Source organism: Diutina rugosa (assembly GCF_008704595.1).
Source record: "Diutina rugosa strain CBS 613 chromosome Unknown scaffold82_size33690, whole genome shotgun sequence".
Taxonomy (NCBI): domain Eukaryota; kingdom Fungi; phylum Ascomycota; class Pichiomycetes; order Serinales; family Debaryomycetaceae; genus Diutina; species Diutina rugosa.
This window is the reverse complement of record NW_022995207.1, coordinates 1-16,252: the sequence shown is the minus strand read 5'-3', so window position 1 is coordinate 16,252 and position 16,252 is coordinate 1. Positions and strand designations below refer to the sequence as shown.

At 51.1% G+C, this 16,252-nt stretch overlaps 9 protein-coding genes across 9 annotated transcripts; 7 read left to right on the top strand and 2 right to left on the bottom strand. All coding sequences in view use genetic code 12, as the record gives it.

The window, feature by feature from the left end:
• Positions 1-947: 947 nt before the first annotated feature.
• Positions 948-1,205, top strand: DIURU_005226 (uncharacterized protein; the record flags this gene model as incomplete). Its single annotated transcript, XM_034158185.1, has 1 exon — positions 948-1,205. The coding sequence occupies one exon, from the start codon at positions 948-950 to the stop codon at positions 1,203-1,205; it is 258 nt and encodes an 85-aa protein (XP_034009984.1).
• Positions 1,206-1,298: 93 nt separating this feature from the next.
• On the top strand, positions 1,299-1,559 carry DIURU_005225 (mitochondrial 54S ribosomal protein bL35m; the record flags this gene model as incomplete). Its single annotated transcript, XM_034158184.1, has 1 exon — positions 1,299-1,559. One exon carries the CDS (start codon positions 1,299-1,301, stop codon positions 1,557-1,559), a length of 261 nt encoding a protein of 86 aa, XP_034009983.1.
• Positions 1,560-1,775: 216 nt separating this feature from the next.
• NMA111 (Nma111p) lies at positions 1,776-4,715 on the bottom strand (the record flags this gene model as incomplete). Its single annotated transcript, XM_034158183.1, has 1 exon — positions 1,776-4,715. The coding sequence occupies one exon, from the start codon at positions 4,713-4,715 to the stop codon at positions 1,776-1,778; it is 2,940 nt and encodes a 979-aa protein (XP_034009982.1).
• A 445-nt stretch (positions 4,716-5,160) lies between these two features.
• On the bottom strand, positions 5,161-7,800 carry NIP100 (Nip100p; the record flags this gene model as incomplete). The annotated part of the gene is made up of 1 exon (XM_034158182.1): positions 5,161-7,800. One exon carries the CDS (start codon positions 7,798-7,800, stop codon positions 5,161-5,163), a length of 2,640 nt encoding a protein of 879 aa, XP_034009981.1.
• A 381-nt stretch (positions 7,801-8,181) lies between these two features.
• Positions 8,182-8,646, top strand: DIURU_005222 (centrin; the record flags this gene model as incomplete). The annotated part of the gene is made up of 1 exon (XM_034158181.1): positions 8,182-8,646. The coding sequence occupies one exon, from the start codon at positions 8,182-8,184 to the stop codon at positions 8,644-8,646; it is 465 nt and encodes a 154-aa protein (XP_034009980.1).
• A 158-nt stretch (positions 8,647-8,804) lies between these two features.
• Positions 8,805-9,755, top strand: MRPL40 (mitochondrial 54S ribosomal protein YmL40; the record flags this gene model as incomplete). Its single annotated transcript, XM_034158180.1, has 1 exon — positions 8,805-9,755. One exon carries the CDS (start codon positions 8,805-8,807, stop codon positions 9,753-9,755), a length of 951 nt encoding a protein of 316 aa, XP_034009979.1.
• A 90-nt stretch (positions 9,756-9,845) lies between these two features.
• DIURU_005220 (cytidine deaminase) lies at positions 9,846-10,247 on the top strand (the record flags this gene model as incomplete). The annotated part of the gene is made up of 1 exon (XM_034158179.1): positions 9,846-10,247. One exon carries the CDS (start codon positions 9,846-9,848, stop codon positions 10,245-10,247), a length of 402 nt encoding a protein of 133 aa, XP_034009978.1.
• Positions 10,248-11,540: 1,293 nt separating this feature from the next.
• On the top strand, positions 11,541-14,405 carry DIURU_005219 (GRAM and VASt domain-containing protein; the record flags this gene model as incomplete). The annotated part of the gene is made up of 1 exon (XM_034158177.1): positions 11,541-14,405. One exon carries the CDS (start codon positions 11,541-11,543, stop codon positions 14,403-14,405), a length of 2,865 nt encoding a protein of 954 aa, XP_034009977.1.
• A 662-nt stretch (positions 14,406-15,067) lies between these two features.
• On the top strand, positions 15,068-16,252 carry DIURU_005218 (uncharacterized protein; the record flags this gene model as incomplete). The annotated part of the gene is made up of 1 exon (XM_034158176.1): positions 15,068-15,824. A coding segment is annotated over one exon (757 nt), but the record flags the coding sequence as incomplete, so codon positions are not given.

The window sequence follows — 16,252 nt, the reverse complement described above, 5'->3', positions numbered from 1 at the left end:
GGTGCAAAAAAGCGTGAGCCATAGACATGACCTCAGGCGTCTATAGGGGCAACTCCAGAACCGCCATCTCCATCGACGATGAGCCGACCCTGGTGGTTGCTAGTAAGTGCCTCACGAACACGCGTAGGTCACGTCGACATCGTGACGTGCTGAGAATGTTTAGCAACACCAATGCTTCCTACTTGACGTACCCCGGGTCGTCCCCTGCTCCTCGTCCGTGTGTGTGTCTTAGCGTGAGACCCGTCACCTTCCGGGTGTGAAAAAAAAAAAAAGCTTATTTGCATTAAGTCGCAACGGGGCCCGCCTTGCACACGTTGTTGGCCCTCGAGCGATTGCAACGGGCGGCCCGGTTGAAAAGCCCCCGGCTTCAGGGGGCGCGGTAGTGGTTGTGAGGCGGTGTGCACATAGATACGGTATTTAAGGGATATAGCCGACACTGTGTCTATTGATGGTAGACAAACCCGATAGCGTCTGACACTGGCACGCTGGCGTTACGGAGGCGAGCTGGCTATCTCGTGAGCAATTTCCGTCGTCAAAGGCAGGTCAATTATTGCGAAAATCTTCGGGGTCATCCCTTCTGACTACCTGCCGCACTCAGTTTACCAGCCGCCGCACTACTTTCTATTTTTCCACGCCTACCTTAATAGCCGCCGTTCTCCTAGATGCCCCAGTTCGTTGCCAAAGGCGAGGTCAAGCCAGCGGCTGATGACGACACCGTTGACAACAATGCGGCGGGGTCCGATTCCGAGGAAGCCCGTATGTCTCTATACGACCAGATGGAGCGCCACCGAGGTACGTAGACTCGACCAGAGCCCCATTGTTTGGGGGCATTCCCCGCGCCTCACCCAATTTAACTAACCATTGTAGAACAAGTGGAGCGCGATTACCACGCCAAATTCGAGCAGCTGAACCAGACGTATAAGCTCAGCGACGAACAAGTGAATAAGATGTTGGTCAAGCGTCGGCGAGAGGCTGACGACGCCCGCAAGGACGCCGAGTACGCTGCCCGTAAAATGTCCAAGGCCCCATTAGGCAAGCGCATCACGGTATCGAAACGATCGCGAAAAGTTGACAACAATGGCCATGCTCGTCCCACCGCGAGCCCTGAGGAAAACAAGACCCCCCTTATAGACAAACCAAATACGAGCGACACTAAACAAGGGGCGACATCGCTCGTGGGCGACTACTCTAGTGACAGCGAGTGAGCCCACTCCCTCCCTTTCTCCCTCCCCTACTCAGTACCCCTGCTCAAGTCGCACCCCCAGTGAAAAATTCATCTAGCCATCCACTCATCCACCATGTTGGGCAGACTCTTGCAAACGGCTCGGTTTGTGCAAAGCCCGGTGCAGATGATGCTCATGCAGACCAGAACCAAGATGAAGACCCACAAGGCGGCGGCCAAGCGGTTCATCAAGACCGGCACCGGCATCAAGCGCAAGCAGGCCGGCCGCAACCACGGCAACGGCGGGTTCTCCGCCAACACTTTGCACCACTTGGACGGGTTCGTCAAGATCTCCAACCGGGGGCAACACTTGAAGAAGATCGGTCGCTACTTGTGACTCTCATGTATATAGTTAATTCACGAAGTTAAGGTACGCGTCGAACGTGATCCACATTCACAAATGAACATTATAGACTGAAGCACGAAATGATTTGCTTAAAAGATGTACGTAGTGGGAAGCCATGGTTTGCAGGCGCTTTCAGATTCTACAAGGTCTGATCAAAGTCTTCTCTATGATGTATTAGATGTTCATGCTATATAATGATACGGGGAATTACTTGGACGGCTTGATCTCGTCTTCAACCCACTTGCCATCGTCAGTGCGTCTCATTTGCAGGGTGGGGAAGTAGTGGTAATTCACCTTGACGGAAAGCGCAAACGGCACGTTGTCGAAGGTCACTGCCCGAAGCTTAACGTAAGTGTTATCAGGGATCTCACGGACTACTGCCACAAACTCATCCAAGTCGTGGGTAGCGACATCGTTGACGTGAGTGATGAATGACGTGGTGGCGACACCGTACTGGTGGGCGGGCGAACCAGTCAGCATCCGCGTACAGTAGATCTCCAGCGGCACCTTGTCCATGAGCTCTCTCACGGCGTAGTGCGGGGCCTGCAACAGCGCCCCCAGCCAGCTGACAAGTTTGCTGGTGTTGAGGTCGTGGGTGTCGACGGTGTCGACCTCGAGCGTGAGCTCTTGCCGCTGTCTCATCACCAAGAACTTGAGGGTGTGTTCGGTGTACATGTTGGTCAAGTCACGAGCCAGTCTCACGAGCTGGTCGTTGACGCTAAGGACAATGTCACCTACTTTCAACGGAGCTTTAGTGTGACCCTTAGCCGCAGCAGCCACACGAGCCACGGTGAAGAACTGTACTTGATCTTCGGCACCGTCTTCGTAACGAGTGATCCAGTCCTGGCTCACGCCTCTCAGTCTTGCGGTAAGCACGTTTTGCGGGTTGAATTCGGCTTCAATCATCCGTAAGTGTTGAGGGATGGTATTGGCATTGAGCAGTTTGATCACGGCCGCGACGTCAGTAACGTCCAACCCCATTTTGTACAAGACGTCCTGGCTATCGCAGTTAGTGTCACCAAGGTAAGTGAGCCAAATGGCTCTTACGGTGCCGTCGGCATCAGTGACAAGACCCAGCAGCAGTTCGTGGACAAGCTTCAGATCGATCACCACCGTGGTCATATTGATCCCACGGTAACGAGGCAGCACCGCGTTCAGGGGAATGTTGATCAGCAGCACCGCCAGCACCGTGATGTCGTCGTCGGTGACCATGCGCATGTTGTGAGTGTAGCCGACAAAACAGGCTTTGTCGCCTCGCTTCAACGGGGTAGTGCTGAATTTGGGCGTACGGACATCGGCAAGCACCTTCAGCGGGTCGTATTTGACGATGGCGTAGTTGAGCGTCGGGTGAAGGAAGGCGACGGTAGCGGGGACTTCGATCGACTCGGCAAACACCACAAACACATCACACATATCGTGGGGCACCGTCTTGCGAGAAACAAGCACGTAGCCATGTTCGGCATCGACAACCACCCCGTAACTAAAGTCACGAGCGTAGGGGTACAGGTCGACAGTGATGGGAGTGTGACTGCGGATTTGTACCAACAGTCTAGGAAGAGCAGCGCGGCCAGGCAGCGACACGTTTAAATCGATGAACTTAGCGTTTTGCGGCTCGATGGGAGGAGCGGGAGGCGGCGCCAGCTGGAGCTCAGTGAAGTCCCAGAGACCAGTAGTATCGTTACGTACAGCGACTCTGAAGGTCAGACACCAGTGGCGTTCCAAGTAGATCACTCTCACGAGCTCGGTGTGAATATCCAGCACGTGACGGTAAGTGACGGGCACCCGTTGGCTATCGGGTAAACTCTTCATCACCTCGATAAGGGCATCGAGGGTGGGTGTAGGTTTATAGTCAACACTCTCTAAGATCCATCCCAGGCGGTCTTGGAGAGAGTCGAACCCACCACCAGCATGGTTGATGTATACACCCGTGACAGGGATACAGTAGCATCTGGCAATCTGGTACAGCAACGCGTTGAACAGGGCACCAGCGACTTCCACATACCGGTCAGGCGTGATTTTGTGAAGGTCGCCAATGGTGATTTGCTGGGTAAGCGTTTGTCCCAGTCGTTGCACAACAAACTGAAGCTGCTGGCCAACATTGGCGTCTAAGATCTCGTCCACTTGAACAAACAGCGAGATTGGGGTATTGTTAACTTCAAGCAAAATGTCACCTTCCTTGATGTGATCGTAAGCAGGACCATCGGGAAGCACGATCTCTGCCACGAGCATCCCGATCCGGTGAGGGAACCGTTCCCTAGCCTCGGCTTCAGCATCAGCAGTGAGGCCTAACCGACGACACTCATCGTAAGGTTTCAATTGCCATTCCACTTGGATATCACCTCGAGTGATAGGCAACCCTTGTTGGATACATTCAAGAGCCCGTTTAGGACGATCGAGGGGAAGGAAGAAATCAGTAGACGCCTCGGTAGAACCACCGGCTTGTAACGCCACAGCATCACCGTCAATATCCACCACGGGGGAACCGGATGACCCTCCCAGGGCGCTGGCAGCAGCCTGGATATACTCAGTGTTGAAATCGTTATACATCATATTACCATAATCAGGAGCGTTACGGTCAAGCTTGGAGATCGTCCCGGAGAGAATCAGGAGCTTTTCCCCAGCGTCGTTACCGGCAACTCTGATTTCAGTACCCACTTTAGCTCCCTCAGGTTTAAGTTTAAGCGGAGTAACCGTGGAGTACTTAATGCTGGAAGGGTCGTATTTGAGGAACCCATAGTCGTGGATGGGGTCGCGGTATAACGAAGTAAGCGGCACTTCTTCATGGTTATCGAGGACAGCGTAGGCGTTGAGCGGACCGGGGCCCACTACGTGCCGATTGGTGAGGATAATCCCCCGTTCAGTATCAACAATAAAACCGGTAGCTTCCGACACGATGGCGGTCTCGGTGTCGAACGGCGCCACGTGGGTGAACTGGATCGACACCACCGCCTGGACCACTTTGTGGATGGTCTCAAGCCACTGGGCCAGCGGTCTATCGGGGGGCATGTCGTAGATGCTTTCGCCATCACTCAGCAAGTCCAGCATATCTGAGGAATCGGGGTGGTCGCCGCCGTTGGCCACGTTCATCCGCTTGGCAGGCGGCGCCTCGTCGTCGCTGCTCCGTCGTTTTGGGGCACTCACAGTCATGGCGTCGCTGTCGATGAGTTAGGTATGGAGATGCGATGGTTCGCGTGCGCATCGCCACAAGAATATAGAGAGAGGAGGGGTCGAACGGATGAGGGGTAACTAAGGGGAAATTGTATAGTTAGTGTTGGTATGGATCATGGTTGTCAGTTCTACAAATATTTATTAGTGTATGGCTTCAATATCGTGACTAAGAAGCAAGTAGTCAACAAAATACGTTAGTGTAATTTAATGATATTCGTTGTGGTGACAACTTGGGTCGGTGGTATTAATCTGTTATATTGGTCGGTAATGTTTGTTACCATGTGGCGTATGGTCCATTCTTTCATGTGACCGTCGTGACCATGAAGGTTGTTCAAATGATCCTGCGCGTGATTTGACTTCCGGTTACGGCCACCTCTCTTGTGATGCTCATCGACGCGTTTTTTCCGATTGCGAGCACCCGGCGCTAAAGAGCCCGACGGTTCAACCCCTTATACCATTCATACCCTTCAACCATCACTTTATGTTGGTAGGTAAATCTTTGGTGTAAAGGTGTTTCTTCAGTTTCTGAGTACACTAATGGGCGAACAGTGGTTTTCGTTAACAAAGATAGGGCGTCAGTGATAGTACAATCACCCTTCCTAACCTTAGGCATCCGTTGGAGTGGTGCCAATGCGGGAGCTTGAGGACGCCACTGATACGTAGCATCAATCATCTTCCTGAGCATATTCATCTCTCCAATCATCCGAAGTTTATCAATATGGTTATTTTCCTCAAGTAGTGAATCAAACTCTTTGAGATCATAAAGCGAGTTTGCTTTCACAAGAGTGGCCACCTCGGCTTCAAGCGCTTTTGTATGGGTCGCCATCTCCTGCTTTTGTTTCTTGAGTGTCTCAACCTGATCCTGTACTGCTTTAAGTTGATTTTTCAAGGCTTCTCTTTGCGATTGCCATTGTAGATTGAGTTGCTTCATATTCTTCTCAAGCATATCAATATGGAGTTTGTCGTCGATCACCTGCTGCTGCAAATCAGCTGAGGAGCTAGTCACAATGCTAGCTCTCTTGACCTCTGATTGATGAGAAACCTGATCATGAATAGATTTGGGGGCTTCTTCTATATCCACAATATCAACTGGACTAAGTACAACCAGCTCGTAAGCCTTTAATACATCACTTAGCTTATGAATTTGTTCAAGCTTCTGAGGGTCATCCAAGAGTTCATCGATGATATCCTTGGATTGTGAGGGAATGATATCATTAGCAATGTTGTAACTGCTTAATGCAAGCACAATCAGACTTGATTGATGCCACTTTTCAAGAATCGATTCCCATTTAAAATCAAGTCGAGTGGTTTGGTGATCATCCAACGCATCTAACTCAAACTGCTTCGCAGTTACCCCTGACTCAAGTTCTGCAAGAGCCAGCGTTGCCAGAGTAAGTTGACTTTTGAGATCTGCTAATGAACTATTGGTATTATCAGTGCACGCCAACATATGATTTCGAAGAGTTCCAATGATATCGCGGTATTCTTTCACCTCTAGGCTGATTAAGTTGAAGAAAAATTGAAACATGTGACGACCAGCTAACTCACCTGAATTCATGACTGCCAGAGCCAGCAGGTGTAAGAACTGCGACACAAACAGATCTTCAATTAACAGTGGAGTCATATCTAGTACCGCTCCAGTAATCTTGTCGAACTGTACCTTCAATAAGTTCAATGATTGTTCCAAAGTATCAATGTTGCCAAAGTAAAGTAACTTCTCGATTTGCGTCAAATAAGCGATCAATACCCGAAAACTGTGGATAATATGGGGAATCGTGACGGATATTTCACTGAAAGACGCATCAAGGATCACTTCGATGGTTTTTTTGAACTCTTTAACCTTATAAGCCTGAAATCCACTAGAAGTGCCCTGATGCTCGGCCGATTCTAACTTAATTGAAGTCAATTGATAGCGAAACCTTTCGATCTGATATTTTACTTGAGCTTTACGAAGTTCAAGATTGAGCTCTTCAAAAGCTTGATCGTGTATCATTGTCAGCTGATTGAACGGCGAATCGTCGTCGTCTTGGGTAGAGTTTGCACGAGCTTCACTTCGAAGTTTGATGACTCTGGACTCCAAAAACTTATTCTTGCGCTTAAGCTCCTCCATTGACTGTTGACTTTGTTCGATTTCAACCTGAAGTTGTTTGATTTCATCTCGAAGCTTCATTTCCAATTTCGCTTGTTCCTCATTTTCAATCTTAGAGAGCTCATTGAGCTCATCAATATGTTGGTTGAGCGTAGTCACTTTGGCCAGTAAGTCTTCGTTTTCCACATTAAGGCTTTCCATCACCACCTCCACATCGGCAAGTGCCTCTAATTTCTGCTGAAGCTCGCTGATTTTATTGCGAGCTTCATCCAATTGGGAAGTTAACCGAGCTGGGTGTCGACTTACCAGTGCCAGCAGCAACTCCTGGCCATCATCAGTAATGAGAGCTTCCAAATCGTCAACTAGCAACTCCAATTGCTTGTTGCGCGTGAGAATGATAGTAGCGTCGTCGGCAGTCCACAGATCCAAAGCTAGTCCACTTTTGATTTCTTCTTCCAACTGCCTTATAAGTTCCAACTCATCCTTTAGTGAAGTATTGCTTTCTTTCAATTCGTTATAGTGAGCTTCAAGTTCTTCCTTTTCTTGTTTGAGTGCTTCATGCTCTTTTTCCATCCATACAGCGGTACTCACCTTAGTCTGCAAGTCAGCCACCTTCAGCCTGCACTCCTTCAACTCGTCTGTTGTCCGTTTAAGCTTAGCCTGAAGCTTATCCACCACTCGATGTATCAGCGGCATATCTTGAGGCAACGACGCATCAGAAGATATCAGCGACGGACGAGTTAATTCCAGGCTTCGGCTTGGAGTCCTGGAAGCTGTCACCATTGCTTCTCGTACAAACATACCGTGTTTATTAGGACAGGTAAAGTAGCGTACTCCCTGAACGCTGCCGTCATGTTTGCCGTCTGCTGAGGCCAATTCAACGCCCACCCAAACACCAGGAGCAAAATCAGTGGTACCAATGAACCGTACTGTGGCCGGGATGCCCTTTGCTAGCACCGAGTCACCCACAAGCATGTTTTGAGCATTGGCGTAGATGAATCAATTGTAAGCGTACGCTAGGTGGTTCGAATTAGTGTGAATCAAGGCTACAAGTAGAGAGTGCGGTTGTGAGCCAGCATCAACTTAGAAACAACACGGCTTCCAGTCACCAACTACTACGGTTAATACTATTAAACCATCGATTTGAATTAGATACTTTGAATACCAAACTTCATAAACATCTTGGACTCGGTATTAAAGGATTTGTTTGCAATTAATACCAATATGACACGTCTGGCGTGTCAGCCTTGACATTTAACACTATCGCGAACCACACGGCGCGCCAACCCACCCATCACCGCGACACTAGGGACGTGGACAAGCGCGAGCCCTACACATCAACGCTCCACATACGCCATGCTGTATCGGACGTACCCGCGTAACGAGCTCCAAGATGAGCACCGGAAGGAAATTGACGAAGCATGGAATCTCTTCGACATGAACCAGGACGGTAAGATCGACTTTCATGAATTCAAAGTGGCGCTTCGAGCGCTTGGCTTCGACGTACAAAAATCCGAAATCAGACGCTGGCTTACGGAAAAGGGGGATGGCAACTACATTGTCCAGGCTCAGTTTGAGGAAGTGGCCTCCGAGCTTATCAGAAACCGCACCCCCGAAGAAGAGATCGGGCGAGCGTTCACGTTATTCGACCGTACGGGCCGGGGCAAGATCCTGTTTGACGATCTCAAGCGAGTGTGCCTGGAAGTGGGGGAAAACCTTCCTGACGAAGAGCTTCAGGCGATGATCGATGAGTTCGACATCGACGGCGATGGTTTTATCAACAAGGAAGAGTTCGCAAAAATTTGCAAGGACTGGCAATAATGATTGAGTTAATGGATGTATGTAATGTATTTGAACCTGGTGTTTGAATTTAAGTTTTGAAATGTAGAGTATGCTGTTTCAATTCGATTTGGCAGCGGTGAGGGTGCGACTGAAAATTTCTCTCACCTTGGACTTCCCTCAGCGCTGAATTAACAGAGATGTCGTGGCACACGGCCAAGAAGAGATTCCAGCGGGATTTGAACAAGCTTCCCGAGCAGCTCCGGGTGCAGTGGAACGCGCTGTTGAACAAGCAGTACGCGTTGCCCCTGATGGAGCTGATGGCGGTGCCCGACCCCGCCAAAAAGCGCTCGACCGGCTTCGACGTCGGCCTCACCGCTGGTGATTTGTGCTACATCACCGAAGGGGAAAAGAAGGGTACCATCACCACCGTGTTCCAGTACTTGTCGCAGGTGGACTCGGTGTTGATGGCTAACGTCACCGAAAAGAAGTTGTTGCCTCCCACTCGTCACGTCCAAAACCAAACCTCCCACTACACTGACTACCCCAAGTTTGTGCCTCGATCGCACGTCAGACTTGTCGGTAAGGAAAAGGATGAAAACGGCAAGATCGGCTACCTTGTGGCTGAAGAAGTGGTTCTTAAGGGCAAGTACTATGACGACCGTTACAAGCGGTGGTTACCCCGTCGGTTTGTCAAGCACCATGAGGAAATCGAAATCCCCTGGCCGTCGCCCCCTCTCGAGTTTGAAGACGGTGAATTGCTGACTCTCGAAGACACTGTGTTTGAACGTACCTACGAAATGCAACTGATGGCTCGTCAACCGTTGCCTCTGGGAGTGATCGACGAGTTGCGTAACAAGTACTCCAAGCACAAGAAGCGCACGTTCTCCGCATTGCACATTGCTCGTCTCCAGAAGCCGTCGATGCCGCTTTCGACGGAACAGAAGATCTACTTGGCCAAGCAACAACAGAAGCAAGCCACCGCCAAGCCTCAACCCACGGAGTTGCTGGAAGAAGCGCAAGCACTTATTGGCGAAAAGGTGGCGGCTCATCTCAACCTGATCGACAACCCTTACATGTTGGCCCACCTCGAGGCGTTGCTGCAACAAAAAGTGCCGTCTCCTCAACAACAACAACAACAACAACAATAGATTCTTGTATATACATAACGATATTCTACGATACATTTGACTTCTGTTTTGCGGTAGACTTTTCCGAAGCGTTCGCACTCACCATTTTCAATGACTCCCACTCAGTGTCCCCCAGACCTTAAACAAGCGGCCCTTAACGCCCGTGATTTGCTGTACTCGCCATATTCGAAATTTAGAGTTGGTGCAGCCGTACTTGGTGAGGACGGACGAATTGCTGTTGGCGCCAATGTGGAAAATGCCAGCTATCCCGCGGGTATTTGTGCTGAACGAGTGGCGTATCCTCGAGCATTGATGGAAGGGTTAAAACCAGTGGCAATTGCTGTGACCAGTGACAATCATGATCCAATTCTGCCGTGTGGTGTTTGTCGCCAGTTCCTTAGTGAATTCGGTTCTGATTTAGTTGTTCACATGGTGGGGAAGGAGCGGGTAGTGACAGCAACGATTGGTGAGTTATTACCGATGGGATTTGGCAGCAAAGAACTCACCGGCTAACTATCTGAGACATACAATACAACACTATTTGGATAAGACAGAACAAACACCATTATCAGAGAGATGTATACAGATATGAATGTCCATTTTAAAGCTTGATACTTTTTGAAACTGAAGTTTTGGGGGTGCTGGGGTGCTATATAAATGTTGATGTGAAAATATGCTAGCATTACGCTTCTTTCTCTCCAAGAACGATCGATTTCTGGAGGACTTCAATATGCTTGCCACTGATCACAAAGCGACAAACTTCTTTGTGCAAGAGCGCCTGGTTAGCTCAATCGGTAGAGCGTGAGACTCTTAATCTCAAGGCTGCGGGTTCGAGCCCCGCATCGGGCTCTTTTTTTGATTCGAGTATCAATTGTGCTTGACAATTTTGCAAAACCTAACGATATATATATCTTTTTTAATTAAGCCTATGTATAGTGCATTGAGTGCCTTACGCAGTCGATGGTGAGGATTCAGTGGATCTCGTATCATGTTGTTGCGTCTACTTCGTGACAAACTCGTGAATTATTGAAAAGTTTCAATATAACGAAGGTCTGATATCAAGAAACCACTTATTATTCGCTTTTAACAATTATTTGGATGTTTTGGTCTATGAATAGCTGCGATATTTACTAGTGTCTCAGCCACCAAACGATTTGAATTATCGCGACTCACCAAACGTTAACCACAGATTTACCAAAAATTAACAAATTCTACTAATGCAATAAATATCGGAAATTTCGATAAAGGCCCATAACTATAACCATTACCGTTAATAGGGGTAGCTAAAGATAGACGAGATCATGCTTGATGACAGCGGTATGTTTATATTTTGGCTGCATATCCCCTATTTTATCCTACACCTTGGCCGTTGGCCGACGGGCGGGGAAGGGAGCTTAAATCCATATGAGACAACAGTGGTGAAAGCCCTTCAGCCTTTCTACGTAAACATATAGTTGCTTTTTCACCCATTTTTTGTGACCTTTGAACCAATAATTTTGTGACCGCAAATGGTAAACGGGAGGCCAGCAACTCACACACCTCGGTAAAGGCCGCAGGCGCACTCCGAATTGAGTACGCGAATTGAAAATTTGCCTAAACTGAGTCGAGGAAACGCTGAAAGCTTTCCGGCAAACGGTGTTGGTGGTATCAGGTAAACTATAGATTAGAGCCAGCACGATCATCTAGATGCCACTAACCGGACGAGGGCTGCGCGACTGCGGCGCAAAGTGTGACGCACGGTGCGGTCGCGGCAAAATCGCCTAGAGCGCTCCTACAATTCGGTGTGACAAGAACAGCGAAGTCCACATGGGACTATTGAAGAAGCGAAAACACCTGCTGGACGTCGAGAGATCGCCAACGCTCTCGCCCACACAGCAGCCTCTGGTGCTGGCGCCAGCGGCAGCCGTCGCCAATGGCACGGGGCCCACCCTGGACGCCATTCCCCCAGGGAGCTTCTTGGACCTCAGCGCCGTCGACGACCTGCCCATTGGCCTCAAACAACCCTCCGCCATCGGCGCCAATGCCCAAAGCACCCCGACCAAACCGCCTCGGGTCCCCGAGTCCCAGCTGACCCCGAACAATACCGTTATCCATCATACCCCACTGGGAGTGGGCGTGGTCCACACGCTGACGCCGACTCAGCTGGCGCCGCAAGTGCCGTCGCCGCCGACGCCGCGGACGCTGAACGAACCCTCCACGCCCAAGATCCAGATTGACCCCCCAGAAATGAAGAAACTGGACCTGGGGATCATCTCGCTGATCATCAACGCCGCCCACAACGCCGCCACGATGATCCTGAACCTGATGGACGAGGACCGTCCTAAGCAGGACCTGGGACTGCTCAACCTGGACCCCGAACGCAACAACCTGCTGTTCACCAATAAGCTTGACTCATTGCTTAAGCCAGCCGCGGTCACTCTGCTGAAGCTGCTGCTCACAGAGAAAGACACCTCCACCGTACCTCTGAATCAGGAGACCATCACCGCACCTAAAGAACCCTCCGACTCGTTGGCGCCGAACCATAGCCACGCGCTGGATGTGCACTTCAACCTGATCCGCGAAAGCCCTCTTCAAACCATCGGCCTGGGCGATTTGACATTAGAGGCATTTGACCAAGTACAGCGGGACCAACAAAACTTGTCGCCGATGCCTCTGCGGAAGCTGACGCTGATACTGCGGCGTCTGCGAGCCGCCAGTCCCGTGGGCGTTCGGTCACCTAAGCTAGGCGCCATTGACGCTGCCAGCACTACACCAGCAGGAAACGGAGCGGTGGCGAACAGAGTGCTGACGTCTAACCTGGTACGGCTGCTTGAACGAGTAAAGCTGGATCAGAGTGACGACAACGATAGCATTGTGGACCTGGAAGACGAGAGAATACCAGGAGCGACACTGGATACCGACGCCGATGTCGAAGGTGTTGAAGGTCAGACTCCCCGCAAGGGACGCCTGATGCGCCGCAATAAAGAGTTCCACCAAGCGTTTAAGCAGATTCCCTCTCTGGAAAGACTTTTGGACTCTTTCAGCTGTGCTCTCACTAAAGATATTCTCGTTCAGGGGAGAATGTTTGTGCTGAAAAACTACATCTGCTTCAATCTGAATATTTTGGGGTGGGTGACCCATTTAGTGATCCCGTTGAAGGAAGTGATCCAAATTGAGAAAAAGAGTACCGCAGTGTTATTCCCCAACGGGATTGTCATTAAAACCCTCCACCAGCGGTACGTGTTCGCTACTTTTCTCAATCGTGAACACCTGTTTAAAGTGATTAGAAACGCCTGGCACCAAGTGCTTAACAAGAACGGGGATGCGCGTACCGCTCGCGCCCGCGCCGGCAGAAAGCTGATAGACCTGCTGGCGCTGAGAATCGAAGGCGACTCCGACGACGACTATGATCTGGAGGCTGATATCGATGACGACGACCACGACGAGACCGGTTCGCTCATTTCTGACGATGACATGTCTAGCTTAGAGGACACCGGCCACAATCTGCTGAGCGGGGGTGGCGCTAGTGGTGGCGGCGACGGATGGTTCGGTTTACCCATCGTCGGTCCTGCCACCCATGCTGCCACTGAAAATGGCTACACCAAAAAGGCGGGCGATACGTTTATTGGTGATGATATTCTCAATTGTCCCTTGGGTGTTGCCTTCAACTGTATCTTTGGCACCAACACCGATGCTCAGCAAAAGTTCCTTGAAAAGGGGAAGAACTTTGACATTTCCAAGATCACAGCGCTTACCAAAGACAATAAGGAGCGTGACTTCCAATACACCAAGCCACTTAACGCCCCTATTGGCCCTAAACAAACCCGATGCATTATCCACGATAAGATCCTCCAGTATGATGTCAACAAGGTGATCTGCGTCGAAACCATCACCAGCAGTCCCGACGTGCCACTGGGCAACCTGTTTAAGGTTAGACTGACCCAGTATTTGCTGTGGGCGGACAACAACAGTACGCGGCTCTACACGGTGACGGCGATCGACTGGTCGGGCAAGCTGTGGATCAAAGGTGCCATTGAGAAGGGGAGTATCGACGGTCAGAAGGAGTCGCAAAAGGGTGTTGTTGAGTTCATTAACGACCTTGTCGCCGACAGCAAAAAGGGTGGTGGCTCGTCAAAGAAGAAGGCCAAGACCCGCAGTCGCCGCAACACCGAAGCGGCTGAAAAGGCACCCGAGCCTGTTAAAGTGGTAGTGCCTAAGGAACAATCTCTTGGCGAGAAGATCAATGACGTCATCGACCTGGTGGGCAAGTTGGTGCCGATCCCTATGGTGCCGTCGTACGCAGTGGGGCTTATCGTGTGGGGGCTTGTGTTTTTCTTAGGGACGATGGTGGTGAACTCGGTGTTTGGCCTCCACCGCGAGGCGCTGCTGTCGGGCGCCACCATCCAGGTGGTCCCTGGGGAGACGGTGATGCTGCAGATCCGCATCAACGACGCTCGCTTTGTGGTTATGCCCTCTGTCGACACCGCATTAAACGACCCTTTGCTCCGCAAGCACCAGGAACAGCTGTTGTGGCAATGGCTAGAGGAGCGGCTGCAACACCACCTCAAGGTTAACCCAGAGGCATCGGAGCCTCGCAAACAGGCGGAACGGTCATTGCGCGAACAAGCGCTCGTCGAGGTCATTGAGCAGACACGAAACCGTCTCGACGACATGGCCGCCAACCTTAATTGAAAGCATATATACTACAATATACGAGCATAATCCTATAACCAATGCGTCGCCAAACCCTCTTTCCTAGATCAGTAATAAGTACGAATGGTGTACCCCACGTATTCACATAACTTATTGCGTTCCTAGCATCGATGCCTATCACTTCATGGCGATGGCTAAGCGAGGGCTAGATTCGGACTATGCGAACAAATCTCGGTTTTTTTCGCGCGCTATGACGTTGGCAGGTGGACCCTGCTCGGAATAATCACCCGGACGTAATTTAGGTTGGCAAGTGTGAGACTCAGGGATCACTGGACGTCACGAGCCAGGCCTCTTACTAAGCGAAAACGGTTGAAATCATAGGCACCGACCATACCCGAGCTCCCGTGACCTTACCCGTCCATTACCGGTTGCCCCCAGGAGGCTCCCCCCCCTACCTTAAGCGCAGGTGCGTATCTGTATACATCGCACTTACAGGATGCCATTATGGGTGCATTCGGGCCGTCGCTTCCTCCCCCAATTGCCGCACGCTCCTCTGAGACAACGCCTAGGACGTTGCTGCCGGATGCCTGCAGCAATTTCTCCGGGCTCCAGATAGACTGGGTGATGTATATGTACTGCGGTCGTCCCGGAACATTACCTCCTTCCCCGTATAGCCGGCGACACCATTGACACCAGTGACGATGCACCCGGTGCCGCTGCTCCTGATGGGCCAGCTACTATACCAGCTTCTCACCTTTGTCGGCCCCCTCGTGTACGCGGTGAAGCTGTTGGACCCGCTGATCGACTGGCGGCCGATGTCTCGCCACAACTACCGCGAGGTGGTCGCCTCGCTCATCTACGTGGTCGTGCTCCAGGAAATCAGGTTCTGCGTCGACGGGCTGGTCCCGCTCGTCGTGGTGTGTGATATTCTCAAGATCCTTGTCGTCTACGACCCCAAAATCGGCGTCGTCGCTACCCAATGGCTCGCCAAAATGGTCCCTTGGCCGGAAGTGCGCCACTTCGAACGCCATGTGGTCGACCCCATGCTCCGGAGGATGGTGCTGGCGCCACAGGACCTGAGGATGACGGTGCTCCACTACCAGTTGACCCGCCGTCGCTGTGACCCCATATCGTTCCCGGTGTCGCCTGCAAGGGCGGCCCCGATGTCAGCGACGTCGGCTAATGCCATGCTCCATGTACCTAGCCACGACCGTGACCGAGTCCACCGGGACCGGTCACCACCTCGCTACGTATCGCCGTCTCCCCTCTCTCATTCCCCCATCATCCCCGATAAATTCGATGATGATGGCGAGCTGATTGCCCCTACTCCCGAGGAGGCGTTGGCACGATCCTACGCCACCTACGTCGCTACTGGCCGGGAGAATCTGAGTCCCCACCAGCCGTTTACCCCGGAGTACGCCCACCAAGTGTTCAACGACGTGTTTGGTGGCGAACGCGGTGGTCATCGCTTCCGATCTAAGATACGAGATTTTAAGGACCGAATCGAGTCATCGCCCCCGCCCCTGGCTCGCAATTGGCATGGCGGGCGCAGCCGACGAGGCCCGTGATCAGTTCCTCATCAGGTCATGTTCACTGTCGCATACACGCTAACGTCATTTATAGAATATTTTCACACGACATCAACGGAAGACCAATGTAACCTCGTGACGTCCCCTAGAAGAAACGTTTGACATACTACGTCAATGCATTGTGTAAACGAAACGTCCGCTTAAAAGATTAAGTCACTTTTGACCGATCACCTCGTCGGCGGGGAATGCTGTACGTGATTGTGGTTGTGGCAGTGCCGAGCATGCTTCTCTGCATTTGCATGGCAGTATGAGTCCTGCAAATTGCCACCGATAACAATTGCGCGTTTCCCCACCCCT